We start from the raw sequence: 24797 nt of genomic DNA, 5'->3' as shown, positions 1-24797 counted from the left end.
TTTCAAGCCCTGTGTTGCTAAAATACCTAGGCTGTGAAACTAAGGTCTAGCTAGCCTATTGGTGGGTTTAATTGAATTTGAGTAATAGGATACGCAACCATTTACATCTGATAGTTTGTAATTCCTGTAGAGCTCACCAAAATTATAGAAATGATACAAGACACTTATCTCCTATAATCCAAGATAGATTTTCTTCGAGTTTTTGAGCATTTATTTTACCAAATGACATGGAAAACATAATTCATTTCATCCACATATTCTTATGCACCATGCACAACAACGCTGCTAAGTTAGCTTAAAACCGTGAGAATCAAGCAAGCCCCATGGGCCGTCACGGCCTTAAAGTGACAGGCACTCAATTCGACTTGCATAGCACCAATACAGTGTAATGACATGAAAGAGAAGTCTATATAGTTTATACAGTGCTGTGCAAAAGTTAAGACACCCATGCTGAAATTGACTAAAGGGAGGAATAAAACACATCTTTTGCCTTTTGTCTTAGTGCCTTAATTAAAAAAAAATAGGACATCAATTATTTTTTAATGTATCATGTATCGTAAATCATTCTAAATAGTAATAGTTTGTACAGTGGCCTACAGTGTACAGTTGTACAGTGGCTAATTACTAATAATGTAAATGAAAAAGGTGAAAGAAAAACATGAATAATCCTGTTCAAGTACTGCAATAATCATGCTTTGTAAATGCTTGTGTTGATGGTTATGTCATTATTTGTAACACTCAATCTGTCCATTTCTTTCACAAAATCCACCAGAAGTCACCATTGAAGGAGTCATTTTTTCAAAATTTTCTTTTTTTGGGGGGGGGGGGGGGGGGTTCCTACAATCAATAGCACCGCTGCTGGAAAAATTGTCTTGGGGAAACACTGGGCTAAGAGTTTGATACATGCCTGATTTGTATTGAATGGACATGCATCTTGAGATTCTCACTGCATCTTCAATGAGCATGTTTGAAACTTAATTGGCCATGTCAGTATTTTCAGATAAGCTATTCGGTTACCTAATTGAGCACATGCATTAATGAATGTGAAATAACAAGATTGCCATACGACATGAGGAGCACATTGCCATGAAAAACGAGTGTCCAAATAGTAACATACTTATAGTCTGCATTTTAGTAACATAAACTTACAAGTAATCACTCATAAATTATTTGCCTGTATTATGTCATATATTATTATATATTATGTAACTCTGTGTTTCTGTTTTAAAATAGATGTCTGATGCACAGCAAGAGCAGATTAAGCAGGAAAAGACCATATTGCAAAAGACATTCCTTACAGAAAAAGAAGGGCTGTTGAAGAAAGAGAAAGCCATCGAAGAAGAGAAGAAAAAGCTGGAGAAACAACTGCAAGATGAAACAAAGAAGGCAAAGGCCCTCAAAGATGAACAGGAACGCCAGAGGAAACAAATGGAAGATGAGAAGAAAACGCTGCAGGTTAGCATGGACACCGCTCTTAAGAAGCAGAAGGATGCAGAGGATGAAATGGTCAACAAACAGAAAGAATTGCAGGAGCTGGAAAAGAAGAAGCTTGCCCAAGAGAAGCTCCTTGCCGAGGAGAACAAAAAGCTTCGGGAGAAGCTTCAGCAGCTTGAAGGTGCACAAAAATCCCCAACATCCAGCAAAGAAATCGAGATTCAGACTGACAAGGTTCCTGAGGGTGAGGTAGTGACCATGACCATGGTGGGGGCAACAAAGAAAGTCCTTAATGGCTCAGATGCTGTGGATGGTGGGAAAAAGGAAGAAGAACCCTTAGCTTTTGATGGAATCAGAGGCAAGGTTCCTGCAAAGAGGCTTCACGACATTGGTGCACTGAGCAAAAAGGAATTCGACAAATTAAAGAAAGGAAAAACTACTGTACAAGAACTTAGCAAGACCGATAAAGTTAAAATGTGCCTACAGGGCAAAGACAGTATTGGTGGTCTCATAGTGGAACCAAACCAGAAAATGAGCATCTATCAAGCCCTGAAGGAGAAGAAGATTGCACCTGGCACAGCCATTATGCTTCTTGAAGCCCAAGCAGCATCTGGGTTCATCACAGACCCTGTAAAGAACAAGAAGATGTCTGTCAATGAAGCTGTAAAAGAGGGATTGGTTGGTCCAGAGCTCCATAATAAACTGCTATCTGCGGAGCGGGCAGCAACAGGATTCAAAGATCCCTTCACTGGTGACACAATCTCTGTCTTTGAGGCCATGAAAAAGGGACTGATTGCTGAGGACCAGACCACAAAACTCCTTGACGCTCAGCTAGCAACCGGCGGAATAATCGATCCAGTCAACAGTCATCGGGTGCCTTTACAAACTGCTGTTAAACAGGGTCAATTAGATGATGAGCTCAACAAAGTTCTCTCAAACCCACCTGCAGACAAGAAGGGATTCATCGACCCAGACACAAAGGAAAGCCTCACTTATCAGCAGTTGATGGAGAAGTGCAAACCAGACCCTCAAACAAATCTTCCTATGTTGCCCATAACAGAGAAAGCTGCACTGACTGAAGGGACATACACAGATGAGGAGACCAAAGACGTGCTCAGTAAGGCCAATGTGTCTGTTCCATTTGGAAGATTCAAGGGAAAGACTGTGACCATCTGGGAAGTCATCAACTCAGAGTACTTTACTGAGGAACAGAGACGGGATCTGATTCGCCAGTACAAGAGTGGGAAAATAACTGTCGAGAAGATCATTAAAATTGTAATCACATGTGTAGAGGATAAAGAGAAGAGCAAAGAACTGGCTTTCGAAGGAATAAGATCCCCTGTGTCTGCCTCAGAGCTGCTGGACTCAAAGGTTATAAACAAAGACCTGTTCAATAAATTGAGCAACGGCAAAGCTTTAGTTAAGGACATCTCTGAGATGGATGCAGTGAAGAAAGCCCTGAAGGGTACAAACAGCATTGCTGGGGTGTTTATCGAGTCCACCAAGGAAAAAATGCCATTCTACCAAGCCCTAAAAAAAGGTTTTATCGGAACAGAGACTGCACTGAACATGCTAGAGGCTCAAGCCGGAACTGGATCTTTAATTGACCCCGTCAAAAATCAGAAAATGACCGTGGACGAAGCTGTCAAGTCGGGTCTTGTAGGCCCAGAGCTCCACGAGAAACTGCTGTCAGCTGAAAGAGCAGTGAGTGGGTACAAAGATCCCTACACTGGAAATACAGTTTCCCTGTTTGAAGCCATGAACAAAGATCTAATTTCCAAAGACCAAGGTGTTCGACTCCTGCAGACCCAGTTAGCCACTGGGGGCATTGTTGATCCAGTCAAGAGTTACCGTATTCCACAGGATGTTGCCTGCAAACGTGGTTATTTCAGTGAGGACTTAAGCAGCTTAAGCACCCCCTCTGACACAAGCAGAGTATTCTGTGATCCCATTACACAGGAGAATGTTACATATGCACAACTTAAGGAGAAATGCATCACTGATAAACAGACAGGACTCCCATTGCTGCCAGTGTCAGGCAAAGCCATTAAGTCAAAAGAGGACCACAAGTACACTGAAGGTCAGACAAAAGATGCACTCAATCAGGCCACCATGGAACTGCATAGTGGGCCCTTCAAAGGAAGGACAGTCACCATATGGGAGATCATCCATTCAGAATATCTCACAGAGGTGCAGAGAATTGAGTTGATCCGTCAGTACAGGACAGGGCAAATCACCATTGAAAGAATCATGACAATTGTGATCACAATGATGGATGAGAATGAGACCAAGAAAACACAGGCCAGTTTTGAGGGGCTCAGAGGCCCGGTAACAGCCAGCTCTCTGTTTGAGTCCAAAATCATTGATAAGTCAATGTATGACCAGCTCCAGCAAGGCAAAAAGAAACCCAAAGACATTGGAGGAACTGATGCCGTGAAAAAATACCTACAAGGTGGGGATGTCATTGGCGGCATCTTCCTGGAGAAATCTAAAGAGAAGGTCAGTGTTTACCAGGCAATGAAGCAGAAAATGTTGACTCCAGATACAACCCTCTCTCTACTGGAAGCACAAGCAGCCACTGGATTTATCATTGATCCTGTGAAGAACCAGCAGTTTACCGTTGACGATGCTGTTAAGGCTGGCGTGGTTGGCCCTGAACTTCATGAAAAACTTCTGTTAGCAGAAAAGGCAGTGACTGGTTATAAAGACCCTTACACGGGTAGCAAGATCTCCCTGTTGCAAGCCATGCAAAAGCAACTTGTTTTGCGAGAACATGCCATCCCACTGCTGGAAGCACAAGCAGCCACAGGAGGCATCATTGATCCAGTGAATAGCCATCGTGTCCCCAATGATGTAGCCATTCAGCGGGGCTATCTCACAAAGCAGGTTGCCAAATCCTTTGCCAGCCCATCGGGTGACATCATGGGCTTTACTGATCCCAGCACAGGGGAGAGTGCCACTTACAAGCAACTGAAAGAAAAATGCATGAAAGATCCAGACACAGGGGTGTATCTCCTGCCACTTGCTGTGGCCGAAGCACCTCCCAAGGAAGAGAAGTCCTACGTAGTCACAGAGGAGCAGGCACAGACAGACCTGGCAACCACCACAGTTGATCTTCCACTTGAAAGTTTTGCTGGAAAGCAAATGTCCTTGTGGGAAGTCATGCAGTCCAACATGCTCCCTGATGAAGAAAAGCAAAGACTTCTTGAACAGTATAGAACTGGAAAGATAACTAAGGAAAGAATGGTCATAATAGTCATCGAAATAATTGAGCAAAGGGAGATTATTAAGACGGAGCAGAGCATGTCTTGTGATGTAATCAGACGCAGAATTACCATTGATGAGCTCTACAACTCTCGCATCATAAACCTAGAAACCTACAACTTACTGAAAGCTGGCAAGAAAACCATCCGTGAAGTTATGGAGATGTCAACAGTCAAGCAGTATTTGTTCGGCACTGGCTGCATAGCAGGTGTGATTTCAGACACGTTCACCAAAGTCAGCATTTATCAAGCCATGAAGAGGAACCTCATCAACCCTGATGTAACTATTAGTCTTCTGGAAGCACAGGCAGCGACGGGCTTCATGATCGACCCAGTGAAAGATGAAATGCTAACAGTCGATGAAGCTGTACGCAAAGGCCTAGTTGGCCCTGAAATCCATGACAAACTCTTGTCGGCTGAGAGGGCAGTTACAGGCTACAAAGATCCTTACAGTGGGAAGGTAATTTCCCTTTACCAGGCGATGAAGAAAGATTTGGTTCCTGAAGATTATGCCCTAAAACTTATGGAAGCTCAAGTCGCAACTGGTGGAATCGTGGATCCAGAATACAACTTCCACCTGCCAACTGAGGTTGCTACCCAACGCGGCTACATCAACAAAGAGATGTTTGAGAGACTCTCAGATCCAAGCAATGCTGTGACAGAATTTGTGGACCCCACCACAGATGAGAGAGTGTCCTACGCTCAGCTACTCAAGCGCTGCAAAGTGGATAAAGACAGTGGCCTCTATTTGTTGTCTCTTTCTGATAAAGGACTACTCTTCAAGGGTCTCAGGAAGCAGATCACCTTGGACGAGCTGCTTCGTTCTCAGCTCATTGACCAAAAGACTTACGATGGGCTCATGCAGGGTATCCTATCAGTTGAGGAAATAACTAAAAACATTCAGAAATACCTTATAGGTACAAGCTGTATTTCAGGTGTTTACGTAGAGGCTAGCAAAGACCGCCTATCAATCTACCAGGCAATGAAGAAGAACATGATCAGGCCAGGAACTGCCTTTGAGCTTCTTGAGGCGCAGGCAGCAACAGGATATATCATTGATCCTATCAAAAACTTAAAGCTGAACGTAAGTGAAGCTGTAAAAATGGGAGTCGTGGGTGCAGAGTTTAAAGACAAGCTTCTCTCTGCAGAACGAGCTGTAACTGGCTACAAAGACCCATACTCTGGCAAGGTGATCTCTCTGTTCCAAGCCATGAAGAAGGGGCTGATCTTAAAAGACCACGGCATCCGTCTCCTTGAGGCACAGATAGCAACAGGTGGAATCATCGACCCCGAGGAGAGTCACCGCGTGACAGTGGAGACAGCCTATAAACGGGGCCTGTTCGACCAGGAGATGAACGAAATCCTTACAGACCCTTCTGATGACACCAAAGGCTTCTTTGACCCCAACACAGAGGAGAATCTGACCTATCTTCAGCTGATGGAGCGATGCATGACTGACCCTGAGACTGGACTAATCCTCCTGCCTCTGAAAGAGAAGAAACGTGAGAGGAAGACATCCTCCAAATCGTCTGTCCGCAAACGCAGAGTGGTGATCGTGGATCCCGAGACTGGCAAGGAAATGTCTGTATATGAGGCGTACCGTAAAGGGCTTATTGACCATCAAACCTACCTGGAGCTTGCAGAGCAGGAGTGCGAGTGGGAAGAAATCACCATCTCCTCCTCAGACGGCGTTGTAAAGTCCATGATCATCGATCGTAGATCTGGACGCCAGTATGACATTGATGATGCCATCTCTAAAGGGCTCATTGACAAGTCAGCTTTAGATCAATACCGAGCTGGCACGCTGTCAATCACAGAGTTTGCTGACATGCTCTCAGGAAACATGAGTGGCTTCCGTTCACGCTCATCCTCATTTGGTTCCACCTCATCCTATTCCAGCCCAACTCCCTCAATCAAAACACCCGCAACCACCTGGAACGATCCAACAGAGGAGACTGGCCCAGTCGCTGGAATTCTGGACACGGACACCTTGGAAAAGGTGTCTGTCACAGAGGCCATGCACCGTAATCTGGTGGACAACATCACTGGCCAACGGCTCCTGGAGGCTCAGGCATGCACGGGCGGAATCATCGACCCAAACACTGGCGAAAGGTTCCCCGTTGCCGACGCAATGGAGAAAGGGCTTGTGGACAAGATCATGGTCGACCGCATAAACCTGGCCCAGAAGGCTTACAACGGATTTGAGGATCCCAGAACCAAAACAAAAATGTCTGCCGCTCAAGCCTTAAAGAAGGGCTGGCTTTACTATGAAGCTGGCCAGCGATTCCTTGAAGTCCAGTACCTTACAGGGGGTTTGATTGAACCAGAAGTCCAAGGAAGGGTATCAATTGACGACGCTGTTAAGAAAGGGACTCTCGATGCACGGACTGCACAGAAACTACGCGATGTCAGTGCCTACTCCAAATACCTCACCTGTCCCAAGACAAAGCTGAAGATCTCTTACAAGGATGCCATGGAGAGAAGCATGATTGAGGAAGGAACTGGCCTGCGCTTGCTGGAAGCCTCCTCACAATCGAGCAAAGGCCTGTACAGCCCCTATAGCATCAGTGGCTCTGGCTCTGCTTCCGGTTCCCGACCGGGCTCAAGAACTGGATCACGGTCAGGCTCTAGACGGGGTAGCTTTGACGCCACCGGCGGCTCCGGTTTCTCCATGGGCTTCTCCTCAACGTCCTACTCCTCCCCCAGCTTTGGTCGTCGCTACACTGCTGGAGAGCATGGTGGGCTGTGTGTGGATGAGCTGAGGATGGCCCTAAAAGCACTGGCATCAGGCAGGAACTGTTGCTCTGAAGATGGGATTGCATTCACTCTGCCTCCAATGCAGTGTTCATTAGTTGCTTAGTTTCAAAAAGAAAAAAAAACTTCATTCATTCATTCATTCTGCTCTGCATGTGGTTGCTATGGGCCTTTGCTTATATTTGTATTATTGGTTGAGACTTTGTTGTTGAATTTTACATTTATTTTGAAGATTCTCTTATTTTTCTTGAGTTAACTTAAGCTCATTTTGTTCTACCTTCTTCCTGTCTCATCCAAAATATTTTATTCATATTATAAATACTCTCATTTTTACTGTACATTTTTATTTGTAGAACGGACTTCCACCGTACAAGAAATTAAATGTAAATGTTGTTTCTATGATTGTACACAGTACATAAGTTAGGTCAGAGTTATTTTCAGAAGTTAACGTTTTGTTAACAGCCTGCATTTTTTTTTTAAAGATAAAAGCTCAAGTCTACTGTCTGCAGAGCAGAATAAAAAAAATAACACAAATCGCTATGTCACACTGCCCAGAGATTGGTTCAAGGAACAAAGCTTTAGAATCCTCTACCAATCAAGTCAATAATGCCACAGCCATGCCACTATGATGCTCTACCACTCCCTCTGGAAATCATAATAAACCAACAGATGTCCAACACTCATCTGACAATGTGACAATTTGGATCAAAAACAGTCATAGTCGACGGATAAATTCCCAGTTACTGCTGCAAGTAAAAAGCCTTCTCAGGAGTCACTGAGGCCATAACAGATATGAGGGGAAAAGCCTGCTAAATGCCATAATCCTAAACATACCATCTGTTGTCAAACTGCAACTTCGAGGAAGACTTCAGAGACACCATCTGCCTCCAGTATCTCTGCATTTCTTTCTGTGAGTGATCTCTCTTCTACTGTATGCTTGTGCTTTGTTTAAACTTTATTATGAACTACTCAACAAAATGCTTCTGCAGTGAATTTACATTTAACATTTACATGGATTAATTTAGCTGATGCTTTTATGCGAAGCAACTTACAAATGAGTTTGAATGAAATTAGCTTTTGATCTACTGAAATGCTCAATTGTACCTTTTTATATTTCTCCACAGTTTTGTGCCAAGAGGGACCTCAGGAATTAGATGTTGTGAAGATCTCATCATCCACAATGTTTGACCTGATGTCCTACAGAGACGCCATGAATGAGTCTATGGTAAATACTCTGGTGACTTACAGACAGATTCTGTGATTCTGGCAAAAGGTTGTTGATATTTGAGCTGAACAGCCAAGCTAAACCCCCCCCTTTCCTTCTCCTGAAGAAATGTTTTGATTGGAAGTGTTCATGGCTCTGCCCTGGCTACTTTGTGTACATTTACAGAGCCAGGACTGTGTACCGAATTGTTTTGACCACACACAGTGGAATCGCTGACTGTTTATAAAATAAAACAAAAATTGAGGAAAATAATCAAATTGGCAAGCAGCTATGTATAAACCTTTGTCCCTTTTTTATTTGTTTGTTGTTTAGGTGTTGCCTCCCAACCTCCTAATCTACTGATGCTTCGAAGATGAGTCTGATGAATCCACTGATGCTTTCAAGAGAGTATTCATTTACATTTCAGCTCTGTGTCTTTATGCAGCCTTACATAAAAATGTACCATTACAACCACTGGAATTAATACAGTGTATTAGCAGAATATTGTCTTAATGTCAGCAGTTTAAATCACGGCAGCAACTGGCACAGGCTTTTCTTACAAGATTATTTTTCTCCATGGTAAAAAAGTAGAGCACTGTCAACCATAGATATAACTTGAGAATACTAAATCTAGGTATGCCTACATTTTAACATAAATATACAAGATTCAGTATTTCAAGATCATTTTGCCTCTAATTTGCACTTTCTTCCTAAATAGCTATAGCACATAACATAAAAAATACTTGATCAAACAGAAAGAAAACTCTGGGTTTGGACTGCACATGTTTTAGCATATTGGAGTAGTCATGATGATGATACTCAAGAAATTCCTTAACTTGTGGTAGAAATAGGTTACTAAAGCTATGTCACTTGAACCGACGTCTGTGTTAAGCCCTACACCATTGCTATTTCTTTTCTTTCCTTACATCCCTCTGACTTCAGATTTTGTTTTCATTTCAATTATATATTTTCGTATTATATATTCTATTTTTTGGCTTTGCATGTTTTAATAACATAATTTCAAGAGATGCAATAAAACAGCTGTACCTGACTTTTTTAAGTACTTGCTAAGCTACATGTCTGTTGGGGGGGGGAACTGATCTGAGGCATGGGTAGACCTATATTTAAAGGAAGAAGTTATGTTCTAATGTAAATAAACTAATGATATATACTGTATACAGGGCATATCGTCTCTTTCTCTTTTGACAGAACTGTTTTGTATTGTGTTGAGCTGCAGACATGAAATTAAGCTCATTATTTTACACACTACCCCCATGTTCTTTTTGAAATGATCAGAGGTCTTCTTACACAACACCAAAGTATAAACACACTTGGTTGATCTATGATCAAGGCATTGAAAGTATTTGTACCAGCCATGTCAGAAATTATGTTAATTATTGCTAACTACTTCCATCTCAAGAGTATTCTTGATTATTTTTGCAACACTGAGCCCTTCTAATTAATTACCATAACCTGTGAAAGGCCAGTGTTACCCTGTGTAGGTCATTATCCTAGGCCTGATGCCAATATTACCTTTTATATGCGGTAAGTGTGGTATATCTGCATATCATAAGCCCAGGTCAGCACCCTAAGCACTTGTAACAACTCCCGACATCTTGCAGGGCAATGGAAAAAGAATCATTCCTCAAGTAGACCTATGCACATACGTCATTGCATAGAAGACAAAAACTAGAAGTAGTATAATTCTCTGAATTTCTTTTGTAATTTGCATTTGACATACTAAAATCCAGGTAAATAATGATAAAAAAACCTTAGTGTTTTCATTATTTTATTTTTTTAAATTGTCTTTACTGGGAGGGACGTGACAAATTAAATAGAGTGAGACAATGATTAAGACATAGTAACAAGTTGAGACAGGCCTAAAATGACACGGTCCTGAAGTCACCCAAAACGATCTGCATCTCCAACGACGTGCATCTGTCCAGCGGACTACTTCCTCCCCTGTCTCTCTGTAGTGTTATGGCCCCGCCTCCCCTGTTTGTGACAGCTGCATAATTTTGTGAAAATACATATTTGTATTCTGTTTACCAACATTCTTCACTACATATGCTGTTGAAACACCAAAAGAAAGAAAAATATCTAAATTTAAATAAAAACGAAAGCAAAGAAACAAAAACAAAAATAAATTTAGAGATTCGTAAAACAACAAAACACATAACCACATTATTGGTACCGGTGTTTTGACATCCATTTGGTTGACAAAAATTGTTCACAAAAGAAGCAAGTAGCACGCCAAGAGTGCACATAAAAGAGAACCAGGCCTCAGCTGCAGTCGTCGGACCTTCAACTATGGAAGCCTAAATGGTACACACCTTCCAGGAGACTGGACGAGCTCTTTTCAACACAGATCACCATACCTTCACCCACTTCAGCACTGACCGTGGCAATGTCCCTAAATACTAAAAATAGAGATTTCCAAGTATTGGGGAACACAGGTGGATTATGGGAAAAACTGATCATGGAGAGGGGTGAGGCTAGTGATCATTTTGGGGATGTGGTTTGTCCTCTTCATTGAGAGAATGGTGTTTTAGGATCTCTACTAAATCTTTTAAAGCATTCTTTATCTCTCCTATGTTATTACTTGAGGTAAACCTTATAATAAAAATATACCGTTTTGTCACTTTTCCCATTAATTACCTCCAGCCAAAAACACGACACAAATTATGTCTAAATCAGAGGTTCTCTCAAATTTACTACAGCTTCCCTTCAGGCACAGGCTCGCTACACTGCTGACCCTTTCAATGACCACCACTAAATTAGACAGGCCATTCCATTCTAGATGGACCAATCAAAAGGCTTTAAATGGACACCTGAGTGCTCCATTCAGGCCAGGGTGAGAGAGATGCAGGCAGTGTAACGACTCAATAGCAGCAGCGTATGGCAGTTAGTCACTTTGCTGAACGAGCCTCACATTTTGAGAGGTGCTACTTCACTTCCTTTTTTATTTCCATGTTACAATGTTTGGGGCGTTCTCTGATGCGCCCTGGTGGTGCGGAGTGAGACGGCAAGGATGTGAGCAGAGGGTGCTGTGTGTTGGCATTGTGGATAAGGATTATGGCATAGCTGGTAGGATGGTGCTGGGTTTGGCATTAAGATGACCGCTCAGAGGAGATGGGTTCTCCTGAGTATACGAATACAAGTATGCATAAGTGTGTGTGTGTGTGTGTGTGTGTGTGTGTGTGTGTGTGTGTGTGTGTGTGTGTGTGTGTGAGAGTGAGAGAGAGAGAGAGAGAGAGAGAGAGAGAGAGAGAGCACTTGCAAAGTCCTTGGCTTAGCCCACAAAAGCAGACAAGCATTTGGAGGGCACAGGTGAGGTGTCGTGAATGGCAACAAGGTCCCTATAATAAGATACAGTCTGAGTCGTCTTTCTTGTCCCGCCGACGGGTTGGCTGGGCTGTGGCTTGGCCTCTCCCCTGAAAACAATGACATAATGTAAATTACATCTAAACCTGTAACACGGGTAACAATCAAAGAGTATGATTCATCCACACCATGCGGAGACTGTCTACGGAACAAAATGCTCCCCTTTACAGCACCCTCCCCCAACACACACACACACACACCTGTTGTGCTGAGGACGCTGTGGACAGCTGCTGTTGCTGCTGCTGTTGCTGTTGCTGCTGCTGCTGCTGCTGATACTCCTCCTGCTGGAGCTGCCTGGCCAACTCCAGGTCACTCAGGGGCCCCGGGGCCACACCCTGCTGCTGCTGCAACGACATGGCCACCAGGTAGTCCTAACGAAGGGAGAGAGAAATTAGGAAGTGAGAGAGATGCAAGAGACAGACAGGCATTTAGGCTACAGTTCATAACCACATAGTCCTGACAAGGATATAGAGAGAGAGAGAGAGAGAGTAAATAAGAGATTATATAGGATAGGGAGTATGTGAAAGCCAGAATATAACCAAGAATTTTTGTGCCAAGTTACTATGTTAAAAGAATTCTTAGGCTACATTTAGACCGTCAGTTAAATGTGACCCAATTCCGATATGCAGCATGGAAAAAACAGGAGTAAACAGGAAAAAGCACATGGATTTTGATATGTTCAGATCGGATTCAGGCCTCATTCATATGTGGAAATAAATCCAATATGAATCGGACATGTGCCAATGCGACTGCAGTCGAAACAATCAGATTGAATATCTCCTGTCATTTTCAACTTGCGCATCATTGAAAATGCCATACAATGTTGCTTTCAGTTTCACATGAACGTGCGACTGGTAGAACGATGTAATTCAAATGAAAACAGAGATGGAAAAGCTGCATTAAAGGCGGTAGGCTCTCCACTTTCTTTTTTGCCTCAAAATAAAAACGATAGCCTATTTTGCAGACTTCTCAAGATACTTTGGAAACGAAAGTATACAACTAGCCACTGACATACCCTAATGCAAGCTTCTTTTGTATTTTCGCAGTGACGTCTATTTGTTTGCTTTTATTTCAGTGACCAACTTTTTTCTAGTGCGCACGTGGATTGTCTCAAGTGTTCTAAAACTATTGAACCATGTAAACAGATATCTGATATGGGCCTCTCTCAAACGTAGATGTAAACAGGCAGTGCAAAAAATCGGATATAGGCGAAAAAATTGGAACTGTGCATCAAGGCCTGCTGGTGTAAACGCAGCCTAAGGCATAGATGAAGTTTATCCAATATTCAGTTATTTAAAAATACTCCAAACAATAAATACAAAAAAATTAACCAATTTAAAAACCAATTTAAGAGTAATCTTTGAGATTATAAATACAGTCATAGGTACACATGCATGGGAAAATATTCTCAAGCATGCCTAATAATTCCCCAATCCCAACAGAGGCAAGTGCACTGTAACTTTTGTCTGGCACTGCGTACCTGATCGATCTGCTGCTGTTGCTGCTGAGGGGTGGGGGCGGCAGCAGTGGGTGAAGCCGCGCCACGCTGCGGAGGGTGGCACAGGCGGAAGTCCGAGTCGCAGAAGTTCCCGTCGCCCTCCACGTTGTGCAGGCTCTCCCACACCACGCTCTCCTCCTGCAGGAAGCCCTGGTCCGTCACCAACAGGTACAGATGCCCCTGGGGTCAAATACAGGTCGAGGGTCACCAAAGGTCAAAAAGTATTAAGACCTTAGTATAGGGAGTTCATTGCATGCCTCAAGACAATATATTTAAAAAGGTATACTATGCAGGTTTAGGTATTTTTGGCGAGTTTAGAGCTCTCTCTAGAGCCACGATGTATTTATATGTTACTCTGCATTTGTAAATAGCAAACTTCTCGCAACTTATCCCCCCTGTACACAATTCAAATGTTGTGGAGGTGAAGGATTAACAACAGGCAAAAACTATCTCCAAAGAGCTATATCTACTGACAAGGTAAGGTTTCAGATTCTCACGAGTTTTGGCGGGCCCCACTCTTGGAAGTTGCATGGCTGGTTTTCTCGGTAGGGACTCGCTACGTCTATGCTGTATAGCTATGCTAGGTGAACGATTCGCCTATTACAAGTTCGTTTACCATCAAATTGGCTTCATAAAGGTGAAAATCTTGCATAGTGTGCCTTTAAGAACTGTACAAATACAATTTCATCTGCCTTTCTGATTAGTTGTATGTAATAAGAAATGCATAAGATCAACTACTGTATTTTACTGCGACTACATTATGTATAGTGCATACAAATGTGATTATATTTCAGATGTATGCCATAGTAAATGTATGGTATGTCTGACACTGGGTGCACATAAGTGCACTTAAAACAATGGCCCTGCCCATTGCAGAGGCAGACGGGTGGGCAGGCTGTGTGCACCTTGTGCTTGATCATTGTGCTGAAGTGGTTGTTCCTGAAGAAGACGGACAGCTCGCCCTCTTTGGCCGTGGTGTTGAGCTCACACAGGCCATGATAGGACAGCTGAGTCGCCGTGGACTCCAGGAACTGCTCTGCCACCAACCCTAAGGGAGGAGAGGAACGATGGAGAGAGAAGAGAGAGAAAAAAAAAAAGACAGAAACAGAAAGAGGAAGAGAAATAAGGGACAAAGGAGCAATAAGGAAAGAGAGAGAGAGAGAGAGAGAGAGAGAGAAACAGATGGAAAGCAGTGGATAGCGAGGGAAGGATGACAGAGAGAAGGAGTGAGGGAGGGAGAAAAGAGGAGTGAGTCATGTGATGAGCAAACAAAAGGCGCCTGTGCCTGAACACTAGACACTGTTATAAGAAAGGGAGTAATGACAAGCACATACAAAAACAATTACAGGATGAAAGGGAGACAGCAATAAAACATTGCATTTGCCCTCGGCCTTTTCCCTCCATATCAGCCGTATACTGGCTTCTGACGATCATATCAGTACAGCTAAGAAAGACTGTCCTTACTAGATTTGACAGAATGTGTGGGGAGTTGATGACCAATCTATTCCCGGTGTGATGGTTCTGGTTAGAGTGTGTTTGCAGAGTTATTCAAATGGGATCAGAGGTAAGCTGAGGTGCAGCCAGGGAGACTGAGATGTGTACATGTGTTTGTGTAGGAAAGACACACTGTTCCGTGTGTGTGTGTGTGTGTGTGTGCATTTGTTTGTTTGTATTGGAGAGGCACACGGTTCTGTTCTGTTTGTTTGTGTGTGTAGGTGATAAGCTGCCACACCTTCACTGACTCCACTGTTGTTGCTGTCAGACGAGTGCTTGCAGTTGATCTTCAGTGTGTGTGTGTGTGTGTGTCTGTCTGTCTCCGTTTGCACACATTGGATGTGGGTGTGCGTATTTGTGTAAGCATGTGTGAAAAGCAGGTGATAAGCTTCCGCACCTTCACTGACTTGGCTGCTGTCCGAGGAGTGTTTGTAGTTGATGATCTTCTCCACCAGCTGGTTATAGCTGAGCTTACCCACAGCCGACACCATCTCGAGACTCTGAAGGGAGAGACCAACACAGGCAAAAAAAACTCAATACACAACAAATCCTTCACACCGCCAGTCAGAAACATGTAGCTGTACACATTCAGGGGTGCGTTTACCAAAACCATAGTTGCTAACCTGTTATTACTATATTACAGTAAGATGCAGTATTATCACGTTTTTTCCCAAAACTACCCACACATCCTTGAGGATCAAAAAATGATCAGGATCACATATACATCATAGGATCACAAAATTATAGGAGACATCCAATTGGTGATACATGGTGTGATCTGTATACGTCATTTCGAATGGTGGCAGTGACAGCATAGCCTAGTTCTGTGTATTGTGTTCTGCGCATGTAACCACAGACTCTGCTGCTTTCTTTCCCACAGCAACCAGAGTCAACTAAACTAGAGCAACTAGAGCAACTCTCCAATCACATGGTCCTCCTGCACACCCACACCACATTCTCCCCTGACACCTGCCATTGGGGACTGGAGCCAAATATAAACTCATACAAACGAGAGTTTAAGAACTGATCAGTGATCATCACAAAATCCCTTGAAATAGATTGATGGATTTTTCAAAAAATCCCCTTAAGGTGTGGTTAGCTTGTCTAAGAGTGGCCTCAATGGATTCACTGTCCCATAAAATCTATGAGCCAGTGAGAGTTGGTAATGTAGCTAATGGTAATGGTCCTACAGGAGTTTCTATCAGTAGTGCTACAGATAAAGAAGCTTCAGTTGTGTGTGCGAAAACTGATAGTCCTTTAGAATGAGTTGCAGTCAGTTAACATAAAGAGCAAAAACAGTCACCATTAGTCAGTCACCATTAGCTTTCTGCATTTCTGTTATCACTACAGGGTGTATAATTAACAACAGTATTTCTCCTTTTTAAGATGATAAAAAACCTTGTGATGTCTCAACAGCAGGGGTGTGTTTACAGACATTGCTGACAAATTGTCAGCATGACCTTTCTTACTGGTTAGCACTGCTCACTATGCGAGTAGGAAAACAAGAAAAACCAACCATGACAACAGTTGCCAGACAATGTACATATCTAACAAAGGCCAAAGACAGGAATGAGACCACACGACTGGAATAGAGGTAATGGAACCGTCCATTTTCTAATGCCCCAGGCCTGAGAATGAGAGTGAGTCAGCAGTCGGGCAAACACCAGCCCTCATAACAGGGCAACAGAAACACGTTGACCTTATCTAGCAGCTGATCCATTTCAACCTTAGAAATACATTCAATTAATGAATTATTCTAGTTCTAATTTCATAATTCTCTTGTGTCATTATTCTGATATATTTGTCAAACTCTCCTTTTCAAAATGTCTTCATTCTCTTTATGGTTTTATCTGACCTTCCTATTGTGCTTCACAGCATAAGAAACATTTTGAAACACATTCCTATGAACGTGTAAGAGCCATTTATTTGTTTTCAAACAATAAAAATAGAAACGGGATTATCAGGACTTCCCCGGGAGAGGGGGAAGAAAATCTTCTTGACGCCTGTGTTCTTGATGTAAAACTAATCAGCTTGGCTCCCCACAGAAAAAAAGGCATGGTGGGCGGTCGGCGCTTACATCTCAGCTTCTGTAAATGTCAGCGCAACCAAAAACAGAGCTCTACTTTTGCAGTGTCATGCTGCTTCAATGCTGGAAACTGGAGTTGCTGTTGCAAAAAGTGACAATCATTCTATAGTAATCAAACCAATGTCATAACAATATTTTAGTGCAATTTACAATTTTTTTGTTTTTGTTTGTACTTGTTTTATAGAGACAACAATGTGACAAAAAGCTGGTAACAACAACATGCATGTGATTCACAAGGAAATCTGCATTAAGGTCTCATCACTCTTGGAGCTTTTTTTTTTATTTTAACCTAAATAAAATTTTGCACGTTGAATCAGACACTCAAGCTTTGCAAACTGCACCTACATAATGATACACTTATATAATGATATTTCAAGAAGGCCTCATGAAACAAAGTTTTTACCCCAATTACAAATCTACCCATATGCCAACACTCTCACTGATACAGGGCCCTTACCTGGGGATCAACCAGCCAGCCGTGGTACAGGGGAATGTCCAGCAGGTCAAAGACGATGCACTCAGGTGTGTACTCAAAGTCACACACCCCTGTGAACCGCACGTTCACATCCAGTCCTGTGGACAACTTGGGCAACACCGCCATGGCATCACTCATATTCTGTGTGCATAGGTCAGAAACGTAAACAAGAGTTGTGGTTTTTGCTTTTACAAAAGCCTAATAGCCTAATTGTTATGTATAGACATTTAACACTGTGATATTAGCCATACTATGAAACACTGTTAATCACTGTAATACTGTCTGCATATGTATCAGCAGTCCATACATCCATCCCCCCTCATATAATTCACAAACAAGGTTACTATAGAAGGTGGATATTCATTGAAAGGTAAACGACCAAAATGCACAGCATTACTTCAATAGAAAAAAATGAAGCATGTTTTGTTTGACTACACTCACTATTCCCAGCTAATACAGAGAGTATTTTGAGTGCAAACATAATCCCAGAAGTCTAAGCCTCTTCAGTAAGACTCTAGGAGCCACTGATACTAGGCACTGCCCACAACACCAATGTTTGGTCAAATAACAACAGCCACGTGTGTCACTTTATACTGTGTAGACATACATCCTGCATGTGGTTAACCACGTGCAAATTCAGACTGGAAGTACATCCACATCGTCTACATAAGATGTTGCCTCCCTACAAACACACCACCTTACAACTGATAAGTAATCTGGAGGTATGCAGACACAGTGTGCGTGCATTTCTGTTATGATATATGGCTGGGGGAGCGCTGTGGCGCAACAGGCTACACCGCCCATTCCATGTACGGGTCCCATGGGGACCCAGGTTCAAATCCGACCTGTACCATTTCCCGATCCCACCCCATCTTTCTCTCCCACTTACTTCCTGTCAGTCTTCACTTTCCTATAAGGCAACAACAAAAAAAAGATATAGGGCTTACCTGTTGGAAGTTCAGTTCCATGCCCTCAGCTGTCTCCCTTGGTTTAATTGACAGCACACATTCTCCTGTTGTATAAGACATGGAAACAAAAATTGACACGCCTCCTTAAAAAACTGCAAAGATATTGGCAATTCAATTTATAACACAACTAAAGGTTACAGACGATATTTTAAGACATGCTGACATTTACGTGGCAAGGAAATGCATATCAATGCAAATATTCAGGGCAGGCCTTGCCCACATCCCTGGATAATCCTGCATAATTAAAGATATCTACTGAAAGCTTGATGCACTCTTGTTTTGACAGAGTTAGCTGACTGGAATGGAAAAACAAAGGACTGTATTTAAGCATCCTGACGCCACAATGAAATTGTGAAAAATAGGGTATGTTTCTCCAGACCAATTAAGCTTTCTACAAGTAGCACTGTTGGCACTGTGACTAATCAAAGCTGGCTAGCATGTTATCTGGTGTCTTTCCCCCATATATCCTACTTGTAGTGATGAGAGCTAGCGCGACCAGCAGGTGAATCATTCTACTGACCATATATGATCAAAGAAAAAAATTGAGCATCAATTCTGCAAAATGGGTGGCATTTCCCATTTCATGTAGCAAGCTTGTTTTTATGATGCAATACACCAGACACATCTTAGAACTTACCCAGATGAGCCATCAGGTCTTCTGTGGTGATGACTTCAGTCTGCGGGGGGAGCTTGGCCTGGGGAAGGAGAAACCAGATTAGGTCAGTTTCACATCTCCTCAGCTTAATCATCAATCAGTTTAAAGCATCGCTGCCACAACATCTCAGAGCGATACCTCAGTACCTGTCCACGATCAGAGCTCACAATTCCCAAAAGCACCCTTGTTGTGTTATGTGCTTACATGAAAAATTATATGTGCATTTAAGATTACACCGAAAGTGTAACTGAGCAACCACCACAGTAACTAAAAGAGAGAGAGAGTCCAGAATGACTGATAAACATTGATGAACTAAATGTTAGTCTAAGTCATTCTTCCGATGAAGTCACCCACTAGGTAGGCCTAATCATTCCGAGAGTCTCCATCAGGACAGGGGCTTATGCATGTACTCATCTCCCAAAAAAAAAAGAAACTAGAGCAAAACACAAAAATACTCTCGATCCTCCCAGCAGGACAGCACTTAACTCATTACAATAGGAATTAGGCTACGAATAGGCTGGTTTAAGTCAGCACTTTCCATTTTTCATCACTGTGTTTATTTTGTTTCATGTTGACTGTCATATTGTGTTTTCATATGGTATATGGACTATTGCATAATGTGCTATATATAAACCACAAAAAGTGAATGAATCACTTGAAAAGAGAGAGTGCCAAGAAGTGAAGTCTGGTGGCTTGAGGTCTCTCGGGTGTGTGAGTGTTTGCTCTGGACAATATCCGGTCACACATTATTTGGTTGGGACATGTCAAATATTTATACAAACACACAGAATACAGGCACAGCGTGCATTGTGAAAATACTGTCGGCTCTCTGTTAGGGTCAGGTTAAAGTTAGAGTTAGCTTACTACAGAGTTAGAAATGATTGACAGGAATTCCACAGTTCATATAAGATCTACAGACTTGTTTTATCATGTTTGCAGTGTGAAATAGGTTACTGAGTATGCAGCCACCATTGCCTATCACTCTGTGGTCAGAGTGAGTAATGACCTCAATTTCCCCCAATTCAGTAGGGCCTTGTATAGTCTAGCTGAGCAATGGAATTAATCAGAAAAAAATATTAGTAATCCTTTTGTGATGTCTCTTTCTATCTTTTCCGCATAACTGCATCACAAAACTAATATTCCATGTTGATCAGCTCAAATGCGCAATGTGAACACCAGGGTACCAGGAGTCAATCCTTTCACACATGTTGCTGATCCTGACAGACAGTATTTGCCTGCTAACCCCGCCGGCGCTTCGGCCTTTTTATTTTCTGCCTGCCGAAGGATATCTCACTCTCACAAACACACACACACACACACACACACTTTCTGACTGGCTGCCGAAGGATCAGCACTTCTCCTGGCCACATCTGGCACTATAATCTCCATAACAAAAACACTGCTGACCTTCAGCCAGCCACTAAGCCCATCACAGTCTCAGCCTCTTCCTGGAGAGCCAGACTGCAGCATTTGTGCCCCAGCGTAACAGAGTACTTGTCCTTTTCCCAAATAAAGACTTATCCCAGACTTTTTTCCAAACACATGATTTGGCCTGTAATAAGACCTCCGCTTTTTGTACCGGTAAATGTGAGGAGGCTGGAATGACTGAGCTGTCTCTGAATTTTACCATGTAAAAGATGTTATGGGGGCTTGTTTGACCAAACTATTGGTCTACCGATTCCAACAGAAATGCCATCAGTGACATCTGTCAGACAACTGAGAGAAATCAGATCACACAGCATGTCACTTTGACCAGAATATGACCCATGTTCAATCACAGTAGGACATCATAAGGTAGTCCATGAGGCATACCAGAGAATGTAGCGATAACTCCTCTGAACTGCATATTTAAGTTCTTCTCACAAGATTAAATCCCCTTTCAGTGCTGATGATTGCTGTCAGCTGACCATGTCCACGTCTTCAGCTGACCATGTCTACATCTGGCCATTTCAGAGATGAAAAAAGATAAGCTTACCGTCAGCAGAAATGGCACTGCAAATTACACTGCAGTCTACTTGTCAATCAATTACTACATCCATATTATCTAAGAATGAATAAGTGTGAATTAGGCATAGTCCACAGTGTGGTGGTGCGACTGGCTGTGATGGCTCTAGGACAGGGGTCTTCAACAGGTAGCTCCCCACCTGTTTCTAAGTAGCTCTCCAAAAGGTTTGAGGAAGATGTTCATAAATCTGATAACCCAGTCACTTGGAAAACACGTTTCCTATGAAATCAAATTCACAGTCTACAAAAAGAGAAGGTAAATGAGTTGAAAAGAACCTTAAAAAGCATACAAATCATATTCAGCGGGTTTTGGGTGGAGGTCAGCTATGTGAATACATGGCATGCTTCTACTAACATAAAAGCTATCGGCCATGTCCATTTTGTCAAAGTAGCTCTCGGACGAAAAAGAGGTTGAAGACCTCTGCTCTAGGAGTTGTGTACTATGGAAAACGCTCTGCTTACCTTCCAGCGCAGGAACAGGATGTTCATTATGGCCAGTAGGGGGCAGGGTCCGTTCTCACTCTGCGTGATGATGGGCGTCTTCTTCTCCTTCCAGGTGATCCACTTCACAAAGTAGTACGCCGGCATGGCCGGCACCTCTGTCTCAGTGGAAACCCCACCAGCCGTGGCCGCTGCCGCCGCTGCTCCGGAGGGCCCAGGTGGCAAAGCCTCCTCAGCCAGGCACGCAGCCTCCACACTCAGAGACCCAGCGTCCGCTCCCAGGGCCGAGTAGGACGAAGACGGCGGCTCGTCCACGGACACGGACACGCCGTTGTTGCCCTCTGAGAAGTCCAGACTGGGTATGGAGAAGGAGGCAGTGTCGCCGGACTGGCTCTGTTCATCACTCTGGCCAACGATGACCTCTGAACTCTCCCCGGCCACCTGCTGCTCGTGCGTCACGTTCAACAGGCCATCATCCGCCTGGCCGTTCTCCAGTGGAGCAGGGGCAGTAGCACGCTCTGTTGGTTTTGCGTCCAGATCCAAGAGGTCTCCAGAGCGCACTGGTGGGGTTTCCACTGAAGGCGGGTCTTCATCCAGGGGGTACACATCCTGTCCTCTTTGGTTTGCTTCTTCTGTGTCCCCAACTTTCAAGTCTTTCTGATTCTGACCCACCACAACACTGGAAACTTCGGACTTCACCGGCTGGTCTTCTTTACCTACACTCAGGGCATCCCCTAAAACTTTTTCTGAACTAGATTCGGTCATTGTGGAAGGGTTTGGTGAAGCTCTTCAGATGAAATCAATAAGGCCAATGTATTTTTTTAATTCTCAAAACCCTTTTAATCTTAACACCAAAACCTTGAACTTTAAGACCCCCTGAGAATAGGAATTAGCTTCAGTTTGAAAAAAAGAATGGACAGCTCATTTAGACGTCACCACATTTTTAAAAATGTCTTTTTATCTTCTACAACACTCACAAGCTATAGAGATGCAAATGGCTGTCTCCTCTGACAAGCAAATGACTGCTCACCCACTTCAGCATTTTTTCCCCCACATGTGAATACACATCTCAAGGTTTGGATTACAGATGCATTAAGTTATTAAGATGGCCAGTGGATCAGTGCAGCTCAAAAGACTAGTTGTTGCGAGTTTATAACGACACCTACTAGATACTTCTAAGATACAGAGTTCACAAAATCTCTTTCATTGTTGTTAAATCCCTATACACCTAAAGTGGCGACAAATAAATAGATTCAGTTATTTATCATTAATATTAACAGAGACCTTCGTTAGTGTAAAACAACGTGTCTTTGACGAAGCACATACAGAGGCCAATTTTACACAGACCAGTGCTTGTTTTGCCTTTGTGCTTTGCTTTGCAAGGCATAGTGACCTAACATGGCCCGGACAATGATTAAGCTATTTCAACTGCGTGTGGAGAAAAATATCCGCGCCAGCAACAGTCGAACTTGGCTAAGTTTCAACATGAATAGTGTGTTTTCCTGAGACTAAAAAGCTGTTGGCTTGGCTACCACTGCATGATGACAGTTTTCTTCAAAGGATCTGAAACAAACCAATATCAACAATTTGATTAGTCTTAAGCCAAACGACTTCACCGACCATTAACACACAAAAACACTACTTTGAAAATCTTCCTAATGTCATAGTGCTTACTTAGAGCTGCACACTTTCGGATCTTGAGACTACGATCATAAGTCATCCAATACTAATAAACACTGAACAACAAAGTGAAGAGCTATACAAAATGCTAATTTTCATTAGCTTTGTAAAATGCGAGCTTGGAGTTGACTTTGGAAGACTGACATTAGCTGGCTAAGTTTGTAAACCCGTTATTTTAAGACATAATATCCTTTTTAAAATCTCTTTTTCTTTTCATTTATGGATATCAAACTTGAGTCAGAAACGAATACCTCCACTAAAGAATATGACATGGCTACTGATGTTTACCATCTCCAACCATAGTCTCCAACCCGTTAGCAAATGACTTGATGCCATTGAGTGCAGCTGCAGGTCGGGTGTCAGCCAGCTAGCATCTAACATGCTAACGGTGGCAATCTAGCAGTAACTTGATTATACTGCCAATCGTTTAGACTCACCATATTTGGCCAAAAAGTGAAACATATGATGATTACATCTGTGACTCCCTGCTGCAAGTCAGGCATAAACCATGAACTGCTCAGTACATCGCTGCGAACGACAGGTTGATCTGCACTTGTCTCCACTTCTGCGCTCTGCTGAGTTTTCGATCTCCGTGTTGGATGAGTCTACGCAACGCAACCTTGTTTTCACCAGATCCACTTCCTGTGGGAAGGCCTAGTAAACAATGATGTCATACGTGGGCTGTTATCACAATATGTTGATACTGAATGTCCTATATTCAATTAATGTTAATTATTTTAAAGGTAAATATTTCCTAATCTTAAAAAATAATGGCTGTGAATCTTTTAAAGTGGTTTAAAAATTATCTGCGTGACTAGGCTGCACCCTCTGTTGGTAGGAGGCTGTATTGCAGACATTCTCTGATACAGTCTATCTATAGTATTGTTTGTGCTACTTGGAATATGGTTATGGTTATGGTTACGCTTTTATCCAAAGTGACACACAAATACAAAACAATATAAAACTTAAAATTTAACAGGAGACAAATTAAGATACAAGGATACAAGGAAGAAGATGTTGATCAGACTAGGGCTGCACGATATATCTAAAATCTATCATTATCGCGATATCAACACTTGCGATGGACATACAGCAAAGATTACTTAAGGCATCAATCCGATGTGAAACGCTAGTGTCATCAGGTGAGAAAGATTGAAAGTTGAGTGTCGTCCACAGTGATAATTAAATCCATGAGAGCTAATGGTCTTACATAAGGAAATGGTGTGAATAGAGAAAAGCAGGGGCCCTAATACTGATCCCTGAGGTACACCTGTGGTGAGGACATGAGACTTTGATCAAGACACATTGAAAGAACGCCCCAAGATTCAAACCAGTCAAGAGCTTTCCCAGAAATTCCCAGTTCAGATAGTGTAGATAGGAGAATGTCATGGTTAACAGTATCAAAGGCTGCAGATAAATCTAGTAGAATTACTTCTGATGACTGAACAGAGGACCTA

General features: G+C 42.7%; 2 protein-coding genes across 16 annotated transcripts in view; one reads left to right on the top strand and one right to left on the bottom strand.

Annotated features, from left to right (window-relative positions):
- pleca (plectin a) overlaps positions 1 to 9831 on the top strand; it is a 153855-nt gene extending 144024 nt beyond the window's left edge. For all 15 annotated transcript variants that reach the window (XM_048230254.1, XM_048230256.1, XM_048230265.1 and 12 more), the window contains 3 exons: positions 1234 to 8361; positions 8576 to 8676; positions 8989 to 9831. In XM_048230254.1, the coding sequence (XP_048086211.1) occupies positions 1234 to 7557 (6324 nt within the window). In that variant the 3' untranslated portion in view covers positions 7558 to 8361; positions 8576 to 8676; positions 8989 to 9831. The remainder of the gene's footprint in view (positions 1 to 1233; positions 8362 to 8575; positions 8677 to 8988) is intronic.
- A 596-nt stretch (positions 9832 to 10427) lies between these two features.
- On the bottom strand, positions 10428 to 24001 carry mindy1 (MINDY lysine 48 deubiquitinase 1). The gene is made up of 10 exons (XM_048230282.1): positions 23778 to 24001; positions 21682 to 23223; positions 19198 to 19255; positions 18540 to 18604; positions 17575 to 17733; positions 15429 to 15531; positions 14443 to 14585; positions 13520 to 13717; positions 12240 to 12410; positions 10428 to 12089 (listed from the first exon to the last, which is right to left on the bottom strand). Exons 2-10 carry the CDS (start codon positions 22423 to 22425, stop codon positions 12015 to 12017), a joined length of 1716 nt encoding a protein of 571 aa, XP_048086239.1. The 5' UTR covers positions 22426 to 23223; positions 23778 to 24001; the 3' UTR covers positions 10428 to 12014.
- Between the last annotated feature and the right edge of the window lie 796 nt (positions 24002 to 24797).

Source organism: Alosa alosa, chromosome 20, assembly GCF_017589495.1.
Source record: "Alosa alosa isolate M-15738 ecotype Scorff River chromosome 20, AALO_Geno_1.1, whole genome shotgun sequence".
NCBI classification, from domain to species: Eukaryota; Metazoa; Chordata; class Actinopteri; order Clupeiformes; family Clupeidae; genus Alosa; species Alosa alosa.
The sequence above is the reverse complement of the archived record's forward strand: the minus strand, read 5'-3'. Positions and strand labels throughout refer to the sequence as shown.